Below are 25,188 nucleotides of genomic sequence, written 5' to 3' on the forward strand. Positions count from 1 at the left end.
GTGGTGGGGACATTGGGAGACAAAAACTGTGACTCTCTCAAGAAGCTACACTTAGCTAAGAACAGTGATATGTAATATTTACAAAATACCAAACCACCGTGTATGTGCCCTCTCCACCCAAAGCAACCGCTTAGAATTTAATATTATTCCTAAAACGATCATTAATGAAAGCTTAGATCATTGGCTGTATGTGTACCCTAGACTAACCAAGCTGATAACAAAACGGCACACAACACTTGAGCTAGAGAGAGATATTGAACGTGACCCTCCTCCAGGCCTCTACTCCCCACCTTGTTCTTCTCAAGTTTCTGCCTCTGTTTCTCCTCCAGGAGGGCTCTTCGTTTCTCAAGCTTCAGTCTCTGGTCCTCCAGCCTCTTCCTGCGCTCCTCCAGCTGGCTCTCCCTCAGACGCCTCGCCTTCTCCTCCTTCTCCAGCCACTGGGCCTTCTTAGCCGCTATGCAACGGGAGACAACGGGTACAGGTTTAGTTTAGTTTTATTTGAGTATACATGGTTTAATTGTTTCATTTCAATATACAGTACCAGTCAAAAGTTTGGACACCTTCTATATTTTTACTATTTTCTACATTATATACAAATATTAAATATATCAAAACCATGAAATAACACATATGGAATCATGTAGTAACCAAGAAAGTGTTAAACAAATCAAAGTATATTTTATATTTGAGATTCTTCAAAGTAGCCACCCTTTGCCTTGATGATAGCTTTGCACACCCATGGCATTCTCTCAACCAGCTTCATGAGGGAGTCCCCTGGAATGCATTTCAATTAACAGGTGTGCCTTGTTAAAAGTACATTTCTTGAATTTCTTTCCTTCTTAATGCATTTCAGACAATCAGTTGTGTTGTGACAAGGTAGGTGTGGTATACAGAAGATAGCCCTATTTGGTAAAAGACCAAGTCCATATTATGGCAAGAACAGCTCAAATAAGCAAAGAGAAACGACAGGCCATCATTATTTTAAGACATGAAGATCAGTTAATGCGGAAGTTTCTTCAAGTGCAGTCGCAAAAACCATCAAGCGCTATGATGGACCATCACAGGAAAGAAAGACCCAGAGTTGCCTCTGCTGCAGAGGATAAGTTCATTAGATTTACCAGCTTCAACAATTGCAGCCCAAATAAATGCTTCACAGAGTTCAAGTAACAGACACATCTCACTATCAGCTGTTCAAAGGAGACTGCGTGAATCAGGCCTTCATGGTCAAATTGCTGCAAATAAACCACTACTAAAGGACACCAATAAGAATAAGAGACTTGTTTGGGCCAAGAAACACAAGCAATGTACATTAGACCGGTGGAAATATGTCCTTTGGTCTGATGAGTCCAAATTAGAGATTTTTGGTTCAACCACTGTGTCTTTGTGAGACGCAGAGAAGGTTAACGGATGATCTCCGCATTTGTGGTTTCCACCGTGAAGCATGGAGGAGGAGGTGTTATGGTGTGGGGTACTTTGCTGGTGACACTTTCAGGGATTTATTTAGAATTCAAAGCACTCTTAACCAGCATGGCTACCACAGCATTTTGCAGCGATATGCCATCCCATCTGGTTTGTGCTTAGTGGGACTATCATTTGTTTTTCAACAGGACAATGACCTAAGACACCTCCAGGCTGTGTAATGGCTATTTCACCAAGAAGGAGAGTGATGGAGTGCTGCATCAGATGACCTGGCCTCCACAATCACACGACCTCAACCCAATTGAGATGGTTTGGGATGAGTTGGACCGCAGAGTGAAGGAAAAGCAGCCAACAAGTGCTCAGCATATGTGGGAACTTCTTCAAGACTGTTGGAAAAGCGTTCCAGGTGAAGCTGGTTGAGAGAATGCCAAGAGTGTGCAAAGCTGTTATCAAGGCAAAGGGTGGCTACTTTTAAGAATTTAAAACTTGTTTGGTTACTACATGATTCCACATTTCATAGTTTTGATGTCTTCACTATTATTCTACAATGTAGAAAATAGTAAAAATAAAGAAAAACCCTTGAATGAGTAGGTGTGTCCAAACTTTTGACGGGTACTGTACATGGCAGCTATATAGGTGAATTGCGGAAACTCAACAAAAAAAACAGAAATAAATAAATGCGGTACAGTTAGCTAATCAAGAAAGTTCAGAAGTCATGGATGGGATCATGCACCATTCAGGGTTGTTGAAGCACTTGGGGCTAGTGAGCAGAGGAAACATCAGGGTTACATAGCTAATACCTTAGACCTGTTCTCTGTTACCAGCCTATTACCTAACTGGGTTATAATCTCTCCATCTCTTTCTATTTCTTTCTGCCCTACCTGGTCATAAACAACTCTGAATGACTGAGCAGTACATCATTTGCTATTTGTTCACTGAGAGGAATTCTGGCCTGGTGATCTGTTAAAGGCTTTTTAGAGGCACAAAAGTCTCATGGCTTCCTGGAACCAGATTGGAAAAGGAAGAAAAATAGAATGGGAAGATGAAGACATATTGTTGTTTACATCCTCCCAGAGTTGTAATCCTATTAGAATAATTCTAATAACAGTAAACAAGTAGTTGTAGTAGTAGCATCCTACTGTGTTTTACTAGTGCTTTCTAGCAGATACTGAGTTCCACGCCACAGATTCTGTGGCTCATTCCTGACAGCCACGATTAAAATGCAATCATTCGGCTTTGTTTAAAATCCAAGCATGCTGTGCACCAGCTGTGTCCTCTCAGCTCATTAAGCCTCCTCTGAGGTAGACGCCACATGTGTACTGTGTCTCAGAGTGGCATTTCCTGTTCTGCAGTCCCTTGCATGTGGGCCCACTTCCACAACACACATGTTGTTTAGCATGGTGGGGGCAAGCTACTTTTGAAGAGTTTTTGGGGGGGCTCATAGTTTTTTGGGGCCCACTTCCACTACACACGTTTTGTTTAGCACTAAAATGGTGGGGTCTGGATACTCTTGAAAAGTTTATTTTTTTCAAGATAATGTCTCAGTGCTGAATGTGAGATGTCTTTGATAACGCATGTCTTTGATAATGAATGCAATCCTCACTCTGAAATATTTAAAACATTAAAAGGATTTGGTCAAAATCTGAAATGCATGAGTGTTTGATGTTCTAAGTTAAGGACCTGATTTGTATTCTGTTAACATTTCCTAGCCCTTCTCTATAAATAAGTAAAAGGCTAGAATACTCTAGTCCAGGTGTTCTCAAACATTTTCGGTCCGGGGACCCCTTTTGTGATAGCAAAATAATCAGGGACCTCCTCATAATCAGAACACAACTCGAGTGAGATAAAAATGGCATATTAGGAGATTTACTATGACTTCGGCAGTGCATGGCCGGACGAACCAAGTCTCCGGCCCTGGGAAGGAACATTTTCAAGTCCCACCTCTTGGCATCGGAGAGAAAATGTTCCAGTTCTCAAACTAATTTCCTGCAATTCTACCCATTTTATCATGGGGAAGAGAGAGAACTTTGCAGTTTCAAAGGTTAAATTACAGTGCATTTATGTTTTAAAAATATCTATCGTTTTAGGGGAATACAAGAAGTATTGAGTGGAAAAAAGGTATAATTGCTGGAGTACTGTGGATACCAATATTCCTGTGAGCCTCCCAGGCCCATGTTGTTCAGGGTTAAGAACATAGATTGTAGATTAATAATATGACATTGTATTTTGTATTACACCCTCTAAACGTATTCCACCAATCCCTTGGCCAAAATGTATCTGTTGTTGTTAGTAATAGTCATAAAAAAATATTAAAGAATCTGATCTGGCCACGGACCCCTGCTCTAATCTGCACCCACAAAGAAAATACTAGCTCGTTTCTCCATCATGGATAAAAAATTAATTAGAGCAATTTTCAGTATCTGAGTGCCAGAAATACGTTGAGTGCATGTACATTAACATTGTACTGTGGCTTTATATACAATGTCCCTTACATAACAACCCTGCGCTTTAATATATGTTGTAAATAAAACAAGTATATGTTTTATTGTCACATACACCAGATATGTGCGGTGAAATGTGTTGTTTTACAGGGTCAGCCATAGTAGTACGGTGGCCCTTGAGCAAATTAGGGTTCAGGGCCTTGCACTAGGGCACATTGACTAATTTTTCACCTTGTCAGCTCAGGTATTTGGGTTACTGGCCCACCGCTCTAACCACGAGGCTACCTGCCACCCTAAAGGGATAAGTACAAAAGATAATCACATTTAGCTTTTTTTGTATGTCATCATCAGTATAGTATATATATGGCCATAAACTTTAGAACATCTAACCATAAAAGCTTGATGCTGTGAGATCTAAACATTACAATATCTGGTCCATAGGAGATTCATATCTTACATCTGGACCGACAGAGGTCAGCCAAAGGTTTGCCATTATCAGTCAAATAAAAGGCTCTGTCCGCTGGCTGGCTGGCTGGCTGGCTGGCTGGCTGCTGAAACTATTCCTTGGCATGGCGATTATAATGAGACTAATGAAATAAGTAATTACATCTAATCTGTCTGAGAGGCACGTCACGGTCGGTTCACGGTAATGACTACACATTTTTCACGCCGCGCCCCAGGGGGATTATGGGACGGCTCAGTGGGATACGCCCGCCAAGTCCTCCTCTGATTGGTTGCTCAGGATTTGGCCTCAGTGCAGAGAAAGAGGGGCTTAGGCCAATGTTGTGGGAGAATAGGGTTGGGGAAAATACTAGTCTACTGCATGTCTCTGAGTTGATAATAAGATCAGAGTACAATATCATGAAAAATAGACCCTGAAAACATCTGTAGAGAAAAAGCTATATTGGAAAGACATTACTAATGCCCCATCAAATGAATGCAAAGTATACATGCACAAATGGATGGGGGATTTGAACAAATATGGTGAAAGAAAAATATCTGCAAAATGAGAACTTGAAAGAAAAAACATCATGATGGGGTCATATAACTGAACTATCTAATTGTTTCGACCTTCAGAGAAAAACAAGACATTCTAAGGTTCCCAGTGAAAAATGAGGACAACAAACAGAAGACAACACAACTGATTCATGGAGGAGGTAGAAAAAGGAAAGAACTGTTGAGAAGCATACAGAGGGAAATAAAAAGACATTGCATCACCATCACAAGGTGGAGATGTGGAGAATAATAGCATGACTGTTGCTGCTAACAAGTGATGTTACCAGTGCTGTTCTTATAGCCTTACCTTGCAGCTGAGTTTGCTGTTCTGAAGCAGCAATATGAGAGGGAAGACAACAGCAAGTGTCAACAAGCATCAATCATGCAAAAGCAGAACCCATGGCAGAGTATTTAAAATGTAAGACAGGAGATCAGTTAAGGGTTGCGTAATTCAACATATTGAAGGCTACAGTGTCTAATGGGTTAATAATCCCTACATTCTGTATCACTGTCTAGAGTCAGAAACGTAGACTTGCATCCCAAATGATACCCTATTCCCTTTATAGTGCACTACCTTTGACCAGGGCCCATATGACTATGTAGGAAGTAGGGTGCCATTTGGAACGCATATCTAGACAAGACTAGATACGTCTCTTTGCCCTCCACAACAGGCAAACCCAACATGTCACATAGGATAAAATGATATAATTTCTCTATAGCATCTCTTCCTTTCGGGCTTACCAATGTATTTGGCCCTCTCCTCCCTCCGCTCCTTGGCCTGCTTCTGTCGTTGCTCTGTGCTCAACCCATCTAGGCAGAGAAAGAGACACTAAGCATACCAAACATTAAGAACACCTTCCTAATTGAGTTGCACCCCCCCCCTCAGAACAGCCTCAATTCTTCGGGGGATGGACTCTACAAGGTGTTGAAAATGTTCTGCAGGGATGCTGGCACATGTTGACTCCAACACTTCCTACAGATGCGTCAAGTTGGCTGGATGTCCTTTGGATGGTGGACCATTCTTGATACACACGGGAAACTGTTGAGCATGAAAAACCCAGCAGCGGTGCAGTTGACACAAAAGCCTGGCACCTACTACCATACCCTGTTCAAAGGCACCTACTACCATACCCTGTTCAAAGGCACCTACTACCATACCCTGTTCAAAGGCACCTACTACCATACCCTGCTCAAAGGAACTTACATGTTTTGTCTTGCTCATTCCCCCTCTGAATGGCACACATACACAATCCACGTCAATTGTCTCAAGGCTTAAAAATCATTATTTAACATGTCTCCTCCCCTTCATCTACACTGATTGAAGTGGATTTAACAAGTGACATCAATAAAGGATCATAGCTTTCACCTGGATTCACCTGGTCAGTCTATTTCAAGGAAAGAGCAGGTGTTCCTAATGTTTTGTATACACATTGTACATTTATTTTGACCTAAAATATCAATGCACTGCAGAGTCCCAGTGCACAGAACAGCTGATACAATTATTGTATAAATTCTGATCTACAGTGTGTATTCATATATTCAAGATGAAGATCTACGTGTGCGTTCAAAATGGCACCCTATTGCCTACATATTGCATTACTTTTGACCAGAGCCCTATTGACCATGGTGGAAAGCAGTGCACTACATAGGGAATAGGGTGTAATTTGGGACGCAGATGACATCTCCCGCTGCGATGCTATAATGTTATTTACTCCACAGTTTAACAGTTTGTGTGAACCCAAATGGAACTCATGTGATCATATATTTTGCACCCTTTGCTGTCTGCAGCAATTATCAATGTTAACTCTGACCCACTTTGATAAACGCAAACATCATCAGAGGAAGGATTTTTGTATGCATTTCAAATCCTGTTTCAGCCTAGCCACAGATGTACTGTATTTTGGTGGCTGTGGACCGGGCTCGTTTTGATAAAGCTGTATGTATTGGAAACGGGGCCTTAGGGTAACGCCAATCTCTTTCTGAGGAGCTCAAACTTCATGCTATGTAATATGTATGCCCCGGGCGTAACTATAGCAACTGCTCTTTCCTCCCACCACCATCAAAGGGTGAATTTCTGTACTGGAGTCTTATAAGGCTGGAGTCTGAAGAGACAGGCTGGAGAGTGTTCAGGAAAACTCCCTGAGCCTGAGGTCCTCCTGTCCCAACACAGGGCCTCAGGACTCCCCCCTCCTCCTCAAACCCCACCTCCTTATTCCTGCATACCGTACCATCCACAACAAACGATTTGGGGTTCAGCCATTGCCATCTGTCTGATTGGGTGTGTAATGACTAAAGATCAATTTGATCACCAGAAGCATTGGATGGTTCTCCCCTCTGTGTACAGGTAGACCAGCTTCAATAGCTCCCTTACTCTACACATTACACTGTATATGTAACCCCAGGCTATTTCCTTATCCTCCTGGTTCTCTCTCTCTCTGGGGCTCAGAGGTGAGACGTTGTATACCGTACCTCCTTTTTTAGGCTGGGGGCTGGTACTAGACCCAGGGGTGCCAGGTCTGGCATCTGTCTTGGTGGAGGACTCTGTCTTTGAGGTGGGCCCTGTTTTGGGACAGATCTCTGTGTTTGGGGAGAGGTCTGTTTTGGGACAGATCTCTGTGTTTGGGGAGAGGTCTGTTTTGGGACAGGACTCTGTGTTTGGGGAGAGGTCTGAAATGTCTGAGTCATCTGGTGTCAGTAGGTCCTTGATTATCTCCTTGTCTTCATTCTGGATGGGCCGAGGCTCTGGTGTGGAGGGGAGACCTGGAACACAGAGATAACGTTCATCAATGAACGGAAATAAAACATTATACATAAAGGGTAGGTTTGAAGACGAGATTATATATATATATATATATATATATATATATATACTACCGTTCAAAAATTTGGGGTCACTTAAAAATGTCCTCGTTTTTGAAAGAAAAGCAAACATTTTTGTCCATTAAAATAACATCAAATTGATCAGAAATACAGTGTAGACATTGTTAATGTTGTAAATTACTATTGTAGCTGGAAACGGCAGATTTTTTATGGAATATCTACATAGGCGTATAGAGGCCCATTATCAGCAACCATCACTCCTGTGATCCAATGGCACGTTGTGTGAGTTAATCCAAGTTTATCATTTTAAAAGGCTAATTGATCATTAGAAAACCTTTTTGCAATTATGTTAGCACAGCTGAAAACGGTTGTCCTGATTAAAGAAGCAATAAAACTGGCCTTCTTTAGACTAGTTGAGTATCTGGAGCATCAGCATTTGTGGGTTCGATTACAGGCTCAAAATGGCAGAACTTTCTTCTGAAACTCGTCAGTCTATTCTTGTTCTGAGAAATGAAGGCTATTCCATTCGAGAAATTGCCAAGAAACTGAAGATCTCGCACAACGCTGTGCACTACTCCCTTCACAGAACAGCAAACACTGGTTCTAACCAGAATAGAAAGAGGAGTAGGAGGCCCCGGTGCACAACTGAGCAAGAGGACAAGTACATTAGAGTGTCTAGTTTGAGAAACAGACGCCTCACAAGTCCTCAACTGGCAGCTTCATTAAATAGTACCCGCAAAACCCCAGTCTCAACGTCAACAGTGAAGAGGTGACCCCGGGATGCTGGTCTTCTAGGCAGAGTAGCAAAGAAAAAGCCATATCTCAGACTGGCCAATAAAAATAAATGATTAAGATGGGCAAAAGAACAGACACTGGACAGAGGAAGTCTGCCTAGAAGGCCAGCTTCCCGGAGTCGCCTCTTCACTGTTGATGTTGAGACTGGTGTTTTGCGGGCACTATTCAATGAAGCTGCCAGTTGAGGACTTGTGAGGCGTCTGTTTCTCAAACTAGGTTTTGGCCCACAGTGAGAAGAAGACAAGGCTCAGCCTAGCTTTAGCAAAAATACTAAGCAAGACACAGTCAAAGGCAAGGGAAGTTAGGGAATACGTCGATTTTTACAAGAGATTGAGAGAGAGGGGGGGGAGAGAGAAGGAGTAGACTGATAAAAAGAAAGAGACAGAGATGTCAAATTGGCTTTTTACAAAATTATCATACGACAGACCACGTATTCACCCTGCACACCCTAATTGACAAACAAACAAACCAAAACAAAGGCAAAGTCTTCTCATGCTTTGTTGATTTCAAAAAAGTGGTGTTGGGGGGAAAACATACAACATTATAAAATCCATGTACACAAACAATAAGTGTGCAGTTAAAATTGGCAAAAAACACACATTTCTTCCCGCAGGGCCTAAGGGTGAGACAGGGATGCAGCTTAAGCCCCACCCTCTTCAACATATATATCAACGAATTGGCGAGGGTACTAGAAAAGTCTGCAGCACCCGGCCTCATCCTACTAGAATCTGAAGTGAAATGTCTACTGTTTGCTGATGATCTGGTGCTTCTGTCACCAACCAAGGAGGGCCTAGAGGAGCACCTAGATCTTCTGCATAGATTCTGCCACACCTGGGCCCTGACAGTAAATCTCAGTAAGACCAAAATAATGGTGTTCCAAAAAATGTCCAGTCGCCAGGACCACAAATATAGTCATGCCCAAAGGTTTTGAGAATGACACAAATATAAATTTTCACAAAGTTTGATGCTTCAGTGTCTTTAGATATTTTTGGCAGATGTTACTATGGACTACTGAAGTATAATTACAAGCATTTCATAAGTGTCAAAGGCTTTTATTGACAATATTTGCAGTGTTGACCTTTCTTTTTCAAGACCTCTGCAATCTGCCCTGGCATGCTGTCAATTAACTTCTGGGCCACATCCTGACTGATGGCAGCCCATTCTTGCATAATCAATGCTTGGAGTTTGTCAGAATTTGTGGGTTTTTGTTTGTCCACCCGCCTCTTGAGGATTGATCACAAGTTCTCAATGAGATTAAGGTCTGGGGAGTTTCCTGGCCATGGACCCAAAATATTGATGTTTTGTTCCCCAAGCCGCTTAGTTATCACTTTTGCCTTATGGCAAGGTGCTCCATCATGCTGGAAAAAGCATTGTTCGTCACCAAACTGTTCTTGGATGGTTGGGAGAAGTTGCTATCGGAGGATGTGTTGGTACCATTCTTTATTCATGGCTGTGTTCCTTGGCAAAACTGTGAGTGAGCCCACTCCCTTGGCTGAGAAGCAACCCCACACATGAATGGTCTCAGGGTGCTTTACTGTTGGCATGACACAGGACTGATGGTAGCACTCACCTTGTCTTCTCCGGACAAGCTTTTTTCCGGATGCCCCAAAGAATCGGAAAAGGGATTAATCAGAGAAAATGACTTTACCCCAGTCCTCAGCAGTCCAATCCCTGTACCTTTTGCAGAATATCAGTCTGTCCCTGATGTTTTTCCTGGAGAGAAGTGCCTTCTTTGCTGCCCTTCTTGACACCAGGCCATCCTCCAAAAGCCTTCGCCTCACTTTCCGTGCAGATGCACTCACACCTGCCTGCTGCCATTCCTGAGCAAGCTCTATACTGGTGGTGCCCCAATCCCGCAGCTGAATCAACTTTAGGAGATGGTCCTGGCGGTTGCTGGACTTTCTTGGACGCCCTGAAGCCTTCTTCACAACAATTGAACCGCTCTCCTTGAAGTTCTTGATGATCCGATAAATGGTTGATTTAGGTGCAATCTTACTGGCAGCAATATCCTTGCCTGTGAAGCTCTTTTTGTGCACAGCAATGATGACGGCACGTGTTTCCTTGCAGGTAACCATGGTTGACAGAGGAAGAACAATGATTCCAAGCACCATCCTCCTTTTGAAGCTTCCAGTCTGTTATTCGAACTCAATCAGTATGACAGAGTGATCTCCAGCCTTGTCCTCGTCAACACTCACTCCTGTGTTAACGAGAGAATCACTGACATGATGTCAGCTGGTCCTTTTGTGGCAGGGCTGAAATGCAGTGGAAATGTTTTTGGGGGATTCAGTTCATTTGCATGGCAAAGAGGGACTTTGCAATTAATTGCAATTCATCTGATCACTCTTCATAACATTCTGAAGTATATGAAAATTGCCATCATACAAACTGAGGCAGCAGACTTTGTGAAAATTCATATTTGTGTCATTCTCAAAACTTTTGGCCATGACTGTAGTGTTTTTGTTTAAAGACTTGCCTTTATTCTTGGTGCTTTAGGTGTCTTTAGATGGGGTAAAGCCAAACACGTTAGTGTCCGCTCAATCGGTATTTCTGTCTACAACTGGACAGAGTTCTATGTGCTCAAACACTCTAAAAGGACCATCGCCGTGTAAGTATTATACTTTTTATTAAAGCAGTATATTTTTGCTAATTGGGAATATCATTTTTAATCAACATTGCATTACATCGACTCCTCTACAGGATTTTATATATGATACTGTTTATCTTTGCTTGTTCAAGGTCACTACAAAGTCAATGATGCCATAACTCAGAAATGCCCCAAGGTTCCCCTCTCCTGCTTCAAGTCCAACTCTGTGAGGATCCAGTCCCCTGTGAATAACCATGTCCCAAGCCTTTTCTGAAAAGGAAAGTGCTGACGTAACATTTAGAATGGCTAATTAATGATGTGCCAACCTCTGCAAAAGCTCTTGAAATGCTAAATATGCTGCTGGTTACTCAAGCTCTGTTCTGGAACTGGAACATTATCCCTCTGAGGCGCCGATGCAGTGTTTCCCCTAGGATTTTTTTCAGCAGTGGTAGCAAACGTTTGCGTGTGGGGGGGGGGGGGGGGTTGCTTTTGCTGGGGGAGTCCGGGGTCATGCACCCCCATTTTAACATTTCCAAGATTTCTAAAAACATGTTTTTACTTAGTCATAATGGGTTTTTGTGTGTACATGGGTGATAAAATAAAATAAAAGATTTAATCCATTTTGAATTGAGGCTGTAACACAACAAAATGGAACAAAGTGGAATAAATCAAGGGTATGAATACTTTCTGAACGCACTGTACCTCGTTTAAAACCACCAAAAGACTCAATGCATCAAATGCTATAAATAAACATTGCAACTTGACATTCCAGGTTTTTTTTCTGGAACAAAATGGGGCTTAGGAGGTGGGTGTGGCGGGGGCATGGTAGTGGACATGGCCTGTTGCTGCTAAATTAATATAGGGTAAACACTGGGATGTATGAGTCGACAGAATGTGACGTGTGCACATCAACCATTGGAATGAAATACCATACCATCAGGCAGATACTTTGCAGTAACACATAACCAGTAGCATTCAAAGTCAAGTTACAGTACATATCATATTCTCTATAGGATTCACTAATAAAAGCATGATAAAGCATAATCAATCTTTGCTCTGATCTTCAGTCCTTGGACCAAGCTTCTTAACATCTGACCTTTGGACAGGTGACAGAGAGGTCACAGGAAGCCAAAACATATCCTGTATTAATACCTCATCAGACGTTGTTTTTACACTTGGCTCTCCTTCTGACTGTGCCTGTATCCCAAATGGAACCCTATTCCCTATATAATGCACTACTTTTGACCAGGACCTAGGACTCTGTGTCTCTCTGTAGACTGTGCTATTCAGCTGCTGTCTGGGCCTAGCTGTAACAGCAACACTGGTGCTCACAGTGACAAACTGCACTATGACATAATGACGCATGGTGGGGGAGAGAGAAAAGGAGAGAAAGAAGGAGAGAGCATTGGGGGGAGGGTGAAGAAAAATTGAAAACCTCTACAAAGACCTATGGAGAACAGCGAGGGAGGAGAAGAGAGAGAGAGAGAGAGAGAGAGAGAGACAGAGATTGATAGAGAGAGGGGGGAGGTTCAGTAGAACAAGGGAGAAGATAAATTGTGCATCTCTACAATGATTCAAAGGGCAACAAAAGAAAGAAAGAGAGACAAAAAAAGAACAGAGGGGGAGAGGGAGAGAGAGAGAGAGAGAGAGGAAAAGAAGGAGCAAGACAAAGAAAGAGAAGGATATTGTTGTGTGATATAGGTGTGAAGGGATCCAGCCTGCTCTCTAACTCACATTAAGCTCACAGTGGGAGCGTATCCCTCTCCTCAGACCCATCCAAGGGTCTGAGGATGGGCCTGCTCATAGGAATCTGGTCAAAAGTAGTGCACTATATTGGGAATAGGGTGCCATTTGGGACAGAGAACAAACACTCACTGAACCCCATAAATCACATATTAACACTGGGCCTCTCTCCAGCTGCCTCTATTTACAGTACACACATCCAGCCAGGGATGGCAACACAGAGGTGAAATCATAGCAGGTTAATAGGAGGATAATTAAGAAATAAGAATTGAGGGGGTGTGGTATATGGCCAATATACCATGGCTAAGGGCTGTTCTTACCACGACGCAACGCGGAGTGCCTGGATACAGCCCTTAGCCGTGGTATATTGGGCATATACCACAAACCCCCGAGGTGCCTTAGTGCTATTATAAACTGGTTACCAACGTAATTAGAAGAGTAAAATAAATGTGTTGTCATACCCGTGGTATATGGCTTTCAGCTTATCAGCATTCAGGGCTCGAACCACCCAGTTTATAATGTGCATTGAATCATCTGTCAAGATGACAGAACAACTGCAGGTTTCTGCAAAGAGAATCACTCCACTTGTAACTGCCAGAAAATACAATGTGATTTGGCAAGAATAGTACGATAAACCTTCAGAGAGAGTAAACTTGGAATATTTGAACATTACATCACAAGAACCGCAAAATATGACCTAAATGAGAGTGCCATACACTGAGAGGGAAAAGGTGAAGAAACACCCCACAGTACTACATTGACAGTGTGAAGGACTATCATGAGTTCAAGAAGCATATCCAGGTCTGTTGGATAACTGTGAGGAAAAGTTTGAAGACACCCTGCAGCTATTATACTGTCATGAGAGAAGGGTGACAGAGCACACCTCTGTCACTGAACTATAAACCCTCACGCAACTGGGAAAGACATGAAAAGGTAAAATGTCCAACTTTCCAAAAGCTAAAATAGAAGCTATTGTGAACTCTCTGCATAGAAACAGGAACTTAGCTAAAACCACACAACAGAGGGAGAGAGGATGACAGAGTCTGACTTCATCCCAAGTCAAATTTGGGGGTGGTTTTGAAACTGTGCTATGGGGTTATTACAGTAATAAGTATGTTTGTGTGGGTGTGGCCCTGTGTTTTCATCTCTGGACTTTAATGACGTAGAGGGAAGGAACCAAAAGTGTAAGGAGGGGCAGGACAAGAGGGAAGGAGAGATCAGAAACAAACTCCAAAAGGAAAAGACTGTGTGGAAGGAACATTGTGGAACGTTCTGTTAGAAAAACACTGAAGTTGTTTTCATTAGTGAGTCAATCTGTAAGTCTGGTATAGTTGGGTTGTTTATAGGAAGAGTACAGGCAAGTCCAAAATAGTTTCCGTTCATATTTGATCATTCTGATAATTTTGTAGCAAAATACTGTACATTATAATTTCATAGGGAAGTAGTCAAACACAATTCATCTTAGTAACTATAAGGAGCTCCGGCTCCATGTCTTAAAGGCCCTTCAGATATGTTCCTAGTCCACTCAACATGTGTAGGTCTCATCAACTAGGCCTATTCATGTGACAGGCCCCCAATGAACACACAAACACAGATCTAGCAGATTCACCCTCTACCCTCCTCCACTCCGTCCCTTCTTCCGCTCTGCTCCCCTCTACCGCAGCCGGCCATCTCAGGTTTCTGTGCCACTCTGACAGACACAGGAGTTAAAAATAGTGACAAGCAGCTCGGAGCACGGTGCACCCTACGGAGAATGTCAACCATACATGGGACTGGGTTTCTGCTGTGGCACCTTTGGAAAATCACAGAGGCTGGAAGCATGCTCCGACGGTGGGTATAAGACAGTAAAAATCCCAAAGAAAAATAAAGTAATAAGTAACTAGGTGGAAATTATAAGCAAATTAGAGTATTAACAAATCTATGTGTGAACTGCTTTACACAGGCCAGGACAAGATCATTGTTGTTACATAAGAATTGTGATCAAGTCAAGAGAAGTCCATTCTGGGTATGTTACACATTGCATTAGCCTAAGAACTGTAAGTGGAGCCTGCAATGGGGTCTGCTTTTGACGGAGGCAGTGTGTGTGCAGTTTAGGGTCTGTCTGCTGAGGGAGGGAGGGAGGGAGGGAGGGAGGGAGGGAGGGAGGAGGAGCACCAGCATACTGGATCTGGGTCAGGCTGACCTCAGGAATCCCTGGTATGTGCACTTCCCCTGTGTCTCAGTGTTTGTGTCTCAGTGTTTGTGTCTCAGTGTGTGTCTCAGTGTGTGTGTCACAGTGTGTGTGTACAGTGTTTGTGGATGGATGGCAACATGGTAAGAGTGACAGTGACCCCCAGTGAGGAGAAAGAGAGACAAAGATAGACAGTCATAATAAACAATATATCAACAACAACTCAACTGGGACAAGAGACAACATGGCTCCAATGAGGCCTACATTCAACAGTCTTTCTTCTACAATCACTTTCCCAGCTCCATCAGTGGCAGACAACACAGTCTCTGACCACTATAAAACCAAGTAAACCAGAAGGTCAGGGAGTCCAGACATTCACGCCGCAACCTGCACCATAACCATCCCCTAGGGCCCATCCATGACTCTCAGACATCAATAACACCTTAAGCATCTTAGAACTCTCTCACAAGCATCTACAATGGAAACGGAGCAATAAAACAAACATTGGCTGATCCTTTGAACTTTTAGAATTATCACCCAGCCACCTCAGTAGCTATTTAAAGATGCCACCAGATGGTCAGTCCTTGCATCCATTGCTCTGTCTATGAATTTGAGAGCGGTTACATTTCTCCAACCCTATCCCTCAGCTGTTTACCAAAACAGTGGCGGGGTATCCACTTGGTTGTTGTTTGAACTGCAGACTGCCCCTGTAGAGAGGCCACCAGATGAACACAGCCATAGCAGTCCTAGAGAGACCAGAAAGACCAACAACTGTAACGAATCACTGTCTCCCTTGGAAAAACACTACTTTAGTTTAGTTCAATGAAAGGGCGCTTTCAGAAAATATTTTATATTCTAAAGCAGCCTTTCAATTACAGAGCACTTGCGCTCAAATATATGCTCACTATGTGCAGCACTCCACAATCTTTCATACATTTCTGTCTTCATTAAGCTTCAACTAACTTCCATGGTGCTGGTAGAGCATTTAGGCTAACTCAGACATTTGGATTATGTTAAAATAGTAACGAGAAGAAATTAAAATATTGTTTTTCACAGAGTTAATTCTGCTGTATAGTTACTTTCAACAGCCATATGTTGTTGTATTGGTGCCAAAGAACATGGCTGACGTTTACATTCTCCCAGCCAATTGTGCTATTTTGTACGATTTTTGGGGATTTGTGTAAGATGCAGGAAAAGGGGTCGCAGATCAGGCAGCCTTCTGAGAAGCCGGAGGCGAGCGAGTAAAATCCCACTGCCATCTGTTCTTTTGCTAACATGCAATCGTTCAAAATTAAAATTGATGGCCTACTATTAAGATTATCCTACCAACGGGACATTAAAAACTGTAACATCTTATGTTTCACCGAGACGTGGCTGAATGACAATACGGACAATATAGAGCAAGCAGGATTTTCCATGCACCGGCAGAACAGAGATGCTACCTCTGGTAAGACAAGGGGTGGGGGTGTGTGTCTATTTGTCAATAACAGCTGTTGCGCGATGTCTAATATTAAAGAAGTCTCGAGGTATTGCTCGCCTGAGGTAGAGTACCTTATGATAAGCTGTAGACCACACTATCTACCAAGAGAGTTCTCATCTGTATTATTTGTAGCCGTTTACCACCACAGAACGAAGCTAGCACTAAGACCACTCTCAACCAACTCTATAAGGCCATAAGCAAAGAAGAAAATGCTCACCCAGAAGCAGTGCTCCTAGTGGCCGGGGACTTTAATACAGGCAAACTTATATCAGTTTTACCAAATTCTTACCAGCATGTCACGTGCAACTAGAGGAGAAAAAAAATCCTAGACCACCTTTACTCAACACACAGAGATGCATCCAAAGCTCTCCCCCGCCCTCCATTTGGCAAATCTGACCATAATTCTATCCTCCTCATTCCTGCTTAGAAGCAAAAACTAAAGCAGGGAGTACCAGCGACTCGCTCAATGCGGAAGTGGTCAGATGACGCGGATGCTACACTACAGGACTGTTTTGCTAGCACAGACTGGAATATGTTCCGGGATTCATCCAATGGCATTGAGGAGTACACCACCTCAGTCACCGGCTTCATCAAAACATGCATCGACAACGTCGTCCCCACAGTGACTGTACGTACATATCCCAACCAGAAGCCATGGATTACAGGCAACATCCGCATTGAGCTAAAGGCTAGAGCTGCCGCTTTCAAGGAGCAGGAGACTAATCTGGACACTTATAAGAAATCCCGCTATGCCCTCAGATGAACCATCAAACAAGCAAATCGTCAATACAGGATTAAGATTGAATCCTACTACACAGGCTCTGACACTCGTCGGATGTGGCAGGGCTTGAAAACTATTACGTACAACAAAGGAAAACCCAGACGCGAGCTGCCCAGTGACGCGAGCCTACCAGATGAGCGAAATGCCTTTTATGCTCGCTTCGAGGCAAGCAACACTGAAGCATGCACAAGAGTACCAGCTGTTCTGGATGACTGTGTGATAACGCTCTAAGTAGCCGATGTGAATAAAACCTTTAAACATTCACAAAGCCACTGGGCCAGACGGATTACCAGGACGTGTACTCAAAGCATGTGCGGACCAACTGTCAAGTGTCTTCACTGACATTTTCAACCTCTCCCTGACCGAGTCTGTAATACCTACATGTTTCAAGCAGACCATCATAGTCCCTGTGCCCAAGGAAGCCAAGGTAACCTGCCTAAATGATTACCGCCCCGTGGCACTCGTGTTGGTAGCCATGAAGTGCTTTGAAAGGCTGGTCATGGATCACATCAACAGCATCCTCCCGGACACCCTTGACCCACTCCAATTCGCATACCACCCCAACAGATCCACAGATGACGCAATCTCAATCGCACTCCACACTGCCCTTTCTCACCTGGACAAAAGGAACATCTATGTAAGAATGCTGTTCATTGACTACAGCTCAGCGTTCAACACCATAGTGCCCACGAAGCTCATCCCTAAGCTAAGAACTCTGGGACAAAACACCTCCCTCTACAACTGCATCCTGGACTTCCTGACAGGCCAACCACAGGTGGTTAGAGTAGGCAACAACATGTCTGCCACGCTGATCCTTAACAATGGGGCCCCTCAGGGGTGTGTACTTAGTCCCCTCCTGTATTCCCTGTTCACCCTCAACTGCGTGGCCAAACACGACCCCATCAAATCAAATCAAATCAAATTGTATTTGTCACATACACATGGTTAGCAGATGTTAATGCGAGTGTAGCGAAATGCTTGTGCTTCTACTTCCGACAATGCAGTAATATCCAACGAGTAATCTAGCCTAACAATTTCACAACAATTACCTTATACACACAAGTGTAAATTAATGAATAAGAATATGTACATAAAAAAATATATGAATGAGTGATGGTATAGAACGGCATAGGCAAGATGCAGTGAATGGTATAGAGTACAGTATATACATATGAGATGAGTAATGTAGGGTATGTAAACATTATATGAAGTGGCATTATTTAAAGTGGCTAGTGATAAATTTATTACATACATTTTTCCATTATTAAAGTGGCTGGAGTTGAGTCAGTATGTTGGCAGCAGCCACTCAATGTTAGTGATGGCTGTTTAACAGTCTGATGGCCTTGAGATAGAAGCTGTTTTTCAGTCTCTCGGTCCCAGCTTTGATGCACCTGTACTGACCTCGCCTTCTGAATGACAGTGGGGTGAACAGGCCGTGGCTCGGGTGGTTGTTGTCCTTGATGATCTTTTTGGCCTTCCTGTGACATCGGGTGGTGTAGGTGTCCTGGAGGGCAGGTAGTTTGCTCCCGGTGATGCGTTGTGCAGACCTCACTACCCTCTGGAGAGCCTAACGGTTATGGGCGGAGCAGTTGCCGTATCAGGCGGTGATACAGCCTGCAGGATGCTCTCGATTGTGCATCTGTAAAAGTGTTTTTGGTGACAAGCCGAATTTCTTCAGCCTCCTGAGGTTGAAGAGGCGCTGCTGCGTCTTCTTCCCCACGCTGTCTGTGTGGTTGGACCATTTCAGTTTGTCCGTGATGTGTATGCCGAGGAACTTAAAACTTTCTACTCTCTCCACAACTGTCCCGTCGATGTGGCTAGGGGGGTGCTCCCTCTGCTGTTTCCTGAAGTCCACGATCATCTCTTTTGTTTTGTTGATGTTGAGTGTGAGGTTATTTTCCTGACACCACACTCAGGGACTAAACACCTCCCTCTGCAACTGGCTCCTGGACTTCCTGACAGGCCAACCCCAGGTGGTAAGAGTAGGCAACAACACGTCTGCCACACCATCATTAAGTTTGCTGACGACACAACAGTGGTAGGCCTGATCACCGACAATGATGAGACAGCCTATGGGGAGGAGGTCAGAGAACTGGCAGTGTGGTGCTAGGACAACAACCTCTCCCTCAATGTGAGAAAGACAAAGGAGATGATCGTGGACTACAGGAAAAGGCGGGGCGAACAGGCCCCCATTAACATCGATAGGGCTGTAGATGAGCGGGTTTCAAGTTCCTTGGTGTCCACATCACCAACGAACTGTCATGGTCCAAACACACCAAGACAGTCGTGAAGAGAGCACAACAACACATTTTCTCCCTCAGGAGACTGAAAAAATTTGGCATGGGTCCCCAGATCCTCAAAAGGTTCTACAGCTGCACCATTGAGAGCATCCTGACCGGTTGCATCACCGCCTGGCATGGCAACTGCTCGGAATCTGACCGTAAGGCGCTACAGAGGGTAGTGCGAACGGCCCAGTACATCACTGGGGCCAAGCTTCCTGCCATCCAGGACCTATATAATAGGCGGTGTCAGAGGAAAGCCCATAAAATTGTCAGAGACTCCAGTCACCCAAGTTATAAACTCTTTTATCTGCTACTGCACGGCAAGCAGCTCCTCATCAGCTTCTACCTCCAAGCCATAAGACTGCTGAACAATTAATAAAATCACCACTGGATAATTTACATTGACCCCCTTTTTGTACACTGCTGCTACTCGCTGTTTATTATCTATGCATAGTCACTTCACCCCCACCTACATGTACAAATTACCTCAACTAACGTGTACCCCTGCACACTGACTTTTTATTATTACTTTTTACTTTAGTCTACTTGGTAAATATTTTCTTAACTCTTCTTGAACTGCACTGTTGGTTAAGGGCTTGTAAGTAAGCCTTTCACGGTAAGATCTACACTTGTTGTATTCGGCGCATGTGACAAATAAAGTTTGATTTGATTTGACTGTCTGTGGGACAGCCTAGAGGCCGTGTACGCAAGTCTAGCCTGCTCATTCTGTTTCATGGCCTAGACTACTGCTAGAGTGCAGCAATCCAGGTGCCTTTACTGACAATCATGGCTAATGGCTCCTCCAGCGAGCTTCGTTTTGGTATCATCACATTACCTATATCAGTGCTGGAGATGCTGCTGTGGGACCAACACTTTACATCAATATGGAATATGGAAGCCCAATATGGAATACCCCCATCCGTCCCATCCATCCCCTGCCATTAAACGAGTAAGAGAGCCAGAGCAGTTATAGGGACTCGTGTGAGGGAATCAGCTGAATGCTAAGGTTAGACTGCCTGCCAAGGATCTCTACTGATGGTAGGAAACTCTTCATCCCTATCCCGTGCCATTAAGAGCCAGAGAGGTTACAGAGATTCATGTGAGTGCTAAGGTTCGAATAGACTGCCTGCCATGGATCTCTTTCTAGAGGGAATGGATCCGAAGGCAACTATAAGAGGAAACTGTAGACAACAGCTGGCTGAGGAACGTGACTCGTCAGTCCTCCTGTGGAACGAACAAGGGCAATCTGACTCCAACTCTGCTGAGGCTTTCAGTCAGCATGAACTGGGTTACACACTCACACAGATAGACAATATAGAGAAAAGCATGAATCATAAATGGAATCATCAATGATTCAACATGTTCCTGCTCTGCATTCACCAGATGAAGTATGGTTAGAATAAATGTTATGGAAGTGTTGGCAAACATTAACAGACAAAGATAGAGAAAAGAGGTGAGGCGTTAAGATGGATGGAGCTTTTACAGGAGGGTGCATCCCAAATGGCACCCTATTCCCTTTATAGTGCACTACTTTTGACCAGGGCCGGTCAAAAGTAGTGCAATATGTAGGGAATAGGGGGCCATTTGGGAGGCAGACAGGGAGAAAATAGACTGGGTGTGGTGACTGTAGGGGAGCCATGGAGGCTGACAGACCATGACCTCATCATTATGTCACACATCCTCTATAGATGGGATGTCATTAGTGCAGTGCATGATGGGAATGAAAACAAGGGTTGCTGCATGAACATAATACTGGAGACAGATGCGATTTAAATAGAGAAATATGGGACTTCAAGTGTGTTTGGTGTTAGAAAGACAGAGACAGAAAGAGAGAGACAGAAAGACAGAGAGAGACAGAAAGAGAGAGAGAGAGACAGACAGAGAGAGATACTGAAGTGTATATTTTCATCAAAAGGAAAGCACTATTAACAGAGGAAGAGTTTAGTCATTTCCTGCTGACATGCTATCAGGTCATGGGACGCATTCCAGAGCAGTTGCTCCAGCTAGCTCCTATTTGTTTTCATATGAACAACATTAGCCTTATTACATTATTTTTTGTTGCCTCAGCATGGCTTCTCCCTACTGACACAAACCCACACATTCACACACATATACACACACACACCCACACACACACACACAACACAAAGACCAAACTGCAGCAGGAGAGGGGAGGGGGCCATAGACAGTTTAAGGAGGGAACATCTGGAGTGGTGGGGTTCAGTCCTGCAGAATCAGCAACATACATACAGTAAAGCCTCCACACATTCTCATACCACCACTTCCTAGCTCCGCCTGGGAGCCCTCACTCACCGCAGGTGTAAAAAGCTGTGATACATGTGTATACTGTATAATATGCTACGCAAGCACATATAACATAGCTTATCACATCCCACTTCACATAGCTTATCACAGCCCACTTCACATAGCTTATCACAGCCCACTTCACAGTCATGACTAATAGAACATGCCATGTGAGAAGCACATCCCTGGACAATGAGAAACCTTGAGAAACAGTCTTAGGTCTCATAAACACAGTCAATATACAGTAGACAACCTGCTTCATAGAGACTAGCTACAGCTGATACTCCCTAGAGTAATGCAATCAACACTGTTGTGTTTTTGGACTCATTAAGTCGGTCATCCTGTAGAGAACAGAGAGCAGAGCTAGCTAGCTTTTTTTTATTTCACCTTTATTTAACCAGGTAGGCCAGTTGAGAACAAGTTCTTATGTATAACTGCGACCTGGCCAAGATAAAGCAAAGCAGTGCGACACAAACAACACAGAGTTACACTTGGAATAAACAAACGTATAGTCAATAACACAATAGAAAAGTATATATACAGTGTGTGCAAATGAAGTAAGATTAGGGAGGTAAGGCAATAAATAGGCCATAGTGGTGAAATAATTACAATTTAGCAATTAAACACTGGAGTGATAGATGTGCAGAAGATGAATGTGCAAGTAGAGATACCGGTGGTGCAAAGGAGCAAAAAAACCAAAAACAATATGGGGATGAGGTATGGGCTATGTACAGGTACAATGATCTGTAAGCTGCTCTGACAGTTGATGATTAAAGTTAGTGAGGGAGATATGAGTCTCCAGCTTCAGTGATTTTTGCAATTCGTTCCAGTCATTGGCAGCAGAGAACTGGAAGAAAAGGCAGCCAAAGGAGGAGTTCGCTTTGGGGGTGACCAGTGAAATATACCTGCTGGAGCACATGGGTGCTGCTATGGTGCCCAGTGATTTTATTTATTTTTCCATTATTTTACCAGGTAAGTTGACTGAGAACACATTCTCATTTACAGCAACAACCTAGGGAATAGTTACAGGGGAGAGGAGGGGGATGAATGAGCCAATTGTAAGCTGGGGATGATTAGATGGCATGAGGGCCAGATTGGGAATTTAGCCAGGACACCGGGGTTAACACCCCTACTCTTACAGTAAGTGCAATGGGATCTTTAATGACCTCAGAGAGTCAGGACAGCCGTTTAACATCCCATCCAAAAGACAGCACCCTACACAGGGGAGTGTCACTGCCCTGTCACACCAATCACTGCCCTGGGGCATTGTTTAGACCAGAGGAAAGAGTGCCTCCTACTGGCCCTCAAACACCACTTCCAGCAGCATCTGGTCCCCCATCCAGGGACTGACCAGGACCAACCCTGCTTAGCTTCAGAAGCAAGCCAGCAGTGGGATGCAGGGTGGTATGCTGCTGACATGCAATGATAAGGCGGGGCTTTACCTAGCAAAGACTTATAGATGACCTGGAGCCAGTGGGTTTGGCGATGAATATGAAGCGAGGGCCAGCCAACAAACGCATACAGGTCGCAGTGGTGGGTAGTATATGGGGTTTTGGTGACAAAACAGATGGCACTGTGATAGACTGCATCCAATTTGCTGAGTAGAGTGTTGGAGGCTCTTTTGTAAATGACATCGCGAAGTCAAGGATCGGTAGGATAGTCAGTTTTACGAGGGTATGTTTAGCAGCATGAGTGAAGGATGCTTTGTTGCGAACTAGGAAGCTGATTCTAGATTCAATTTTGGATTGGAGATGCTTAATGTGAGTCTGGAAGGAGAGTTTACAGTCTAACCAGACGCCTAGGTATTTGTAGTTGTAGTAATGCTAGACGGGCGGGCAGGTGCAGGCAGCGATCGGTTCAAGAGCATGCATTTAGATTTACTTGCATTTAAGAGCAGTTGGAAGTCATGGAAGGAGAGTTGTATGGCATTGAAGCTCATCTGGAGGTTTGTTAACACAGTGTCCAAAGAAGGGCCAGAAGTATACAGCTAGCAGAGTGACTGTGGCTTGGCAGAGTGTGGACGGTGAAAGGTGATGGGACATTTTTCATGGTATCAAGTGAGGCCATATTGGGCCAGGCCAGCAGGGCATGCCAGTCTCACTGCTTAACATGGCTGTCTGTCTGATCACACAGTGTTGTCTCAACCTAACTAGGGACCGAAGTATGATTCAATCAGCACTTTATCAAAGTGTTCCTTCTTTTATGCCATTCAACATAATAAAAACGGCCAAGGTAAGCCTTTTAATGTTAAAACAGACCACTGAGATGTAATATTAAACGTCAGACAGATACTCAATACTAATTATTTAAATAAGATGAGAGGCCCCTAGTTGAGAATTGAAATTCAATCAATTCAAATGAGAAATTCAACTCTACCTCTGTTTAACTGTGTGTGTGTGTGTGTGTGTGTGTGTGTGTGTGTGTGTGTGTGTGTGTGTGTGTGTGTGTGTGTGTGTGTGTGTGTGTGTGTGTGTGTGTGTGTGTGTGTGTGTGTGTGTGTGTGTGTGTGTGTGTGTGTGTGTGTGTGTGTGTGTGACCAGTGGTGTGAAGTACTTAAGTACAAATACACTGCTCAAAAAAATAAAGGGAACACTTAAACAACACAATGTAACTCCAAGTCAATCACACTTCTGTGAAATCAAACTGTCCACTTAGGAAGCAACACTGATTGACAATAAATTTCACATGCTGTTGTGCAAATGGAATAGACAACAGGTGGAAATTATAGGCAATTAGCAAGACACCCCCAATAAAGGAGTGGTTCTGCAGGTGGGGACCACAGACCACTTCTCAGTTCCTATGCTTCCTGGCTGATGTTTTGGTCACTTTTGAATGCTGGCGGTGCTTTCACTCTAGTGGTAGCATGAGACGGAGTCTACAACCCACACAAGTGGCTCAGGTAGTGCAGCTCATCCAGGATGGCACATCAATGCGAGGTGTAGCAAGAAGGTTTGCTGTGTCTGTCAGTGTAGTGTCCAGAGCATGGAGGCGCTACCAGGAGACAGGCCAGTACATCAGGAGACGTGGAGGAGGCCGTAGGAGGGCAACAACCCAGCAGCAGGACCGCTACCTCCGCCTTTGTGCAATGAGGAGCAGGAGGAGCACTGCCAGAGCCCTGCAAAATGACCTCCAGCAGGCCACAAATGTGCATGTGTCTGCTCAAACGGTCAGAAACAGACTCCATGAGGGTGGTATGAGGGCCCGACGTCCACAGGTGGGGGTTATGCTTACAGCCCAACACCGTGCAGGACGTTTGGCATTTGCCATAGAACACCAAGATTGGCAAACTCGCCACTGGCGCCCTGTGCTCTTCACAGATGAAAGCAGGTTCACACTGAGCACGTGACCATCGTGACAGAGTCTGGAGACGCCG

The 25,188-nt window shown here is 43.9% G+C and overlaps 1 protein-coding gene across 9 annotated transcripts in view; it reads right to left on the reverse strand.

Moving 5' to 3' along the window:
- The window catches only part of map7d1b (MAP7 domain containing 1b), a 54,697-nt gene that overhangs the window by 17,360 nt on the left and 12,149 nt on the right, over window positions 1-25,188 (reverse strand). For 6 of the 9 annotated variants that reach the window (XM_014142617.3, XM_014142614.3, XM_045694839.2 and 3 more), the window contains exons 2-5: window positions 7,326-7,616; window positions 5,598-5,666; window positions 5,164-5,184; window positions 291-454 (exon numbers count right to left, since the gene is read on the reverse strand). In XM_014142617.3, the coding sequence (XP_013998092.2) occupies window positions 291-454; window positions 5,164-5,184; window positions 5,598-5,666; window positions 7,326-7,616 (545 nt within the window). The remainder of the gene's footprint in view (window positions 1-290; window positions 455-5,163; window positions 5,185-5,597; window positions 5,667-7,325; window positions 7,617-25,188) is intronic. The other 3 variants (XM_014142620.3, XM_014142616.3, XM_014142618.3) reach the window with 2 other exon arrangements.

This window comes from Salmo salar, chromosome 14, assembly GCF_965601325.2.
Source record: "Salmo salar chromosome 14, fSalSal1, whole genome shotgun sequence".
Taxonomy (NCBI): domain Eukaryota; kingdom Metazoa; phylum Chordata; class Actinopteri; order Salmoniformes; family Salmonidae; genus Salmo; species Salmo salar.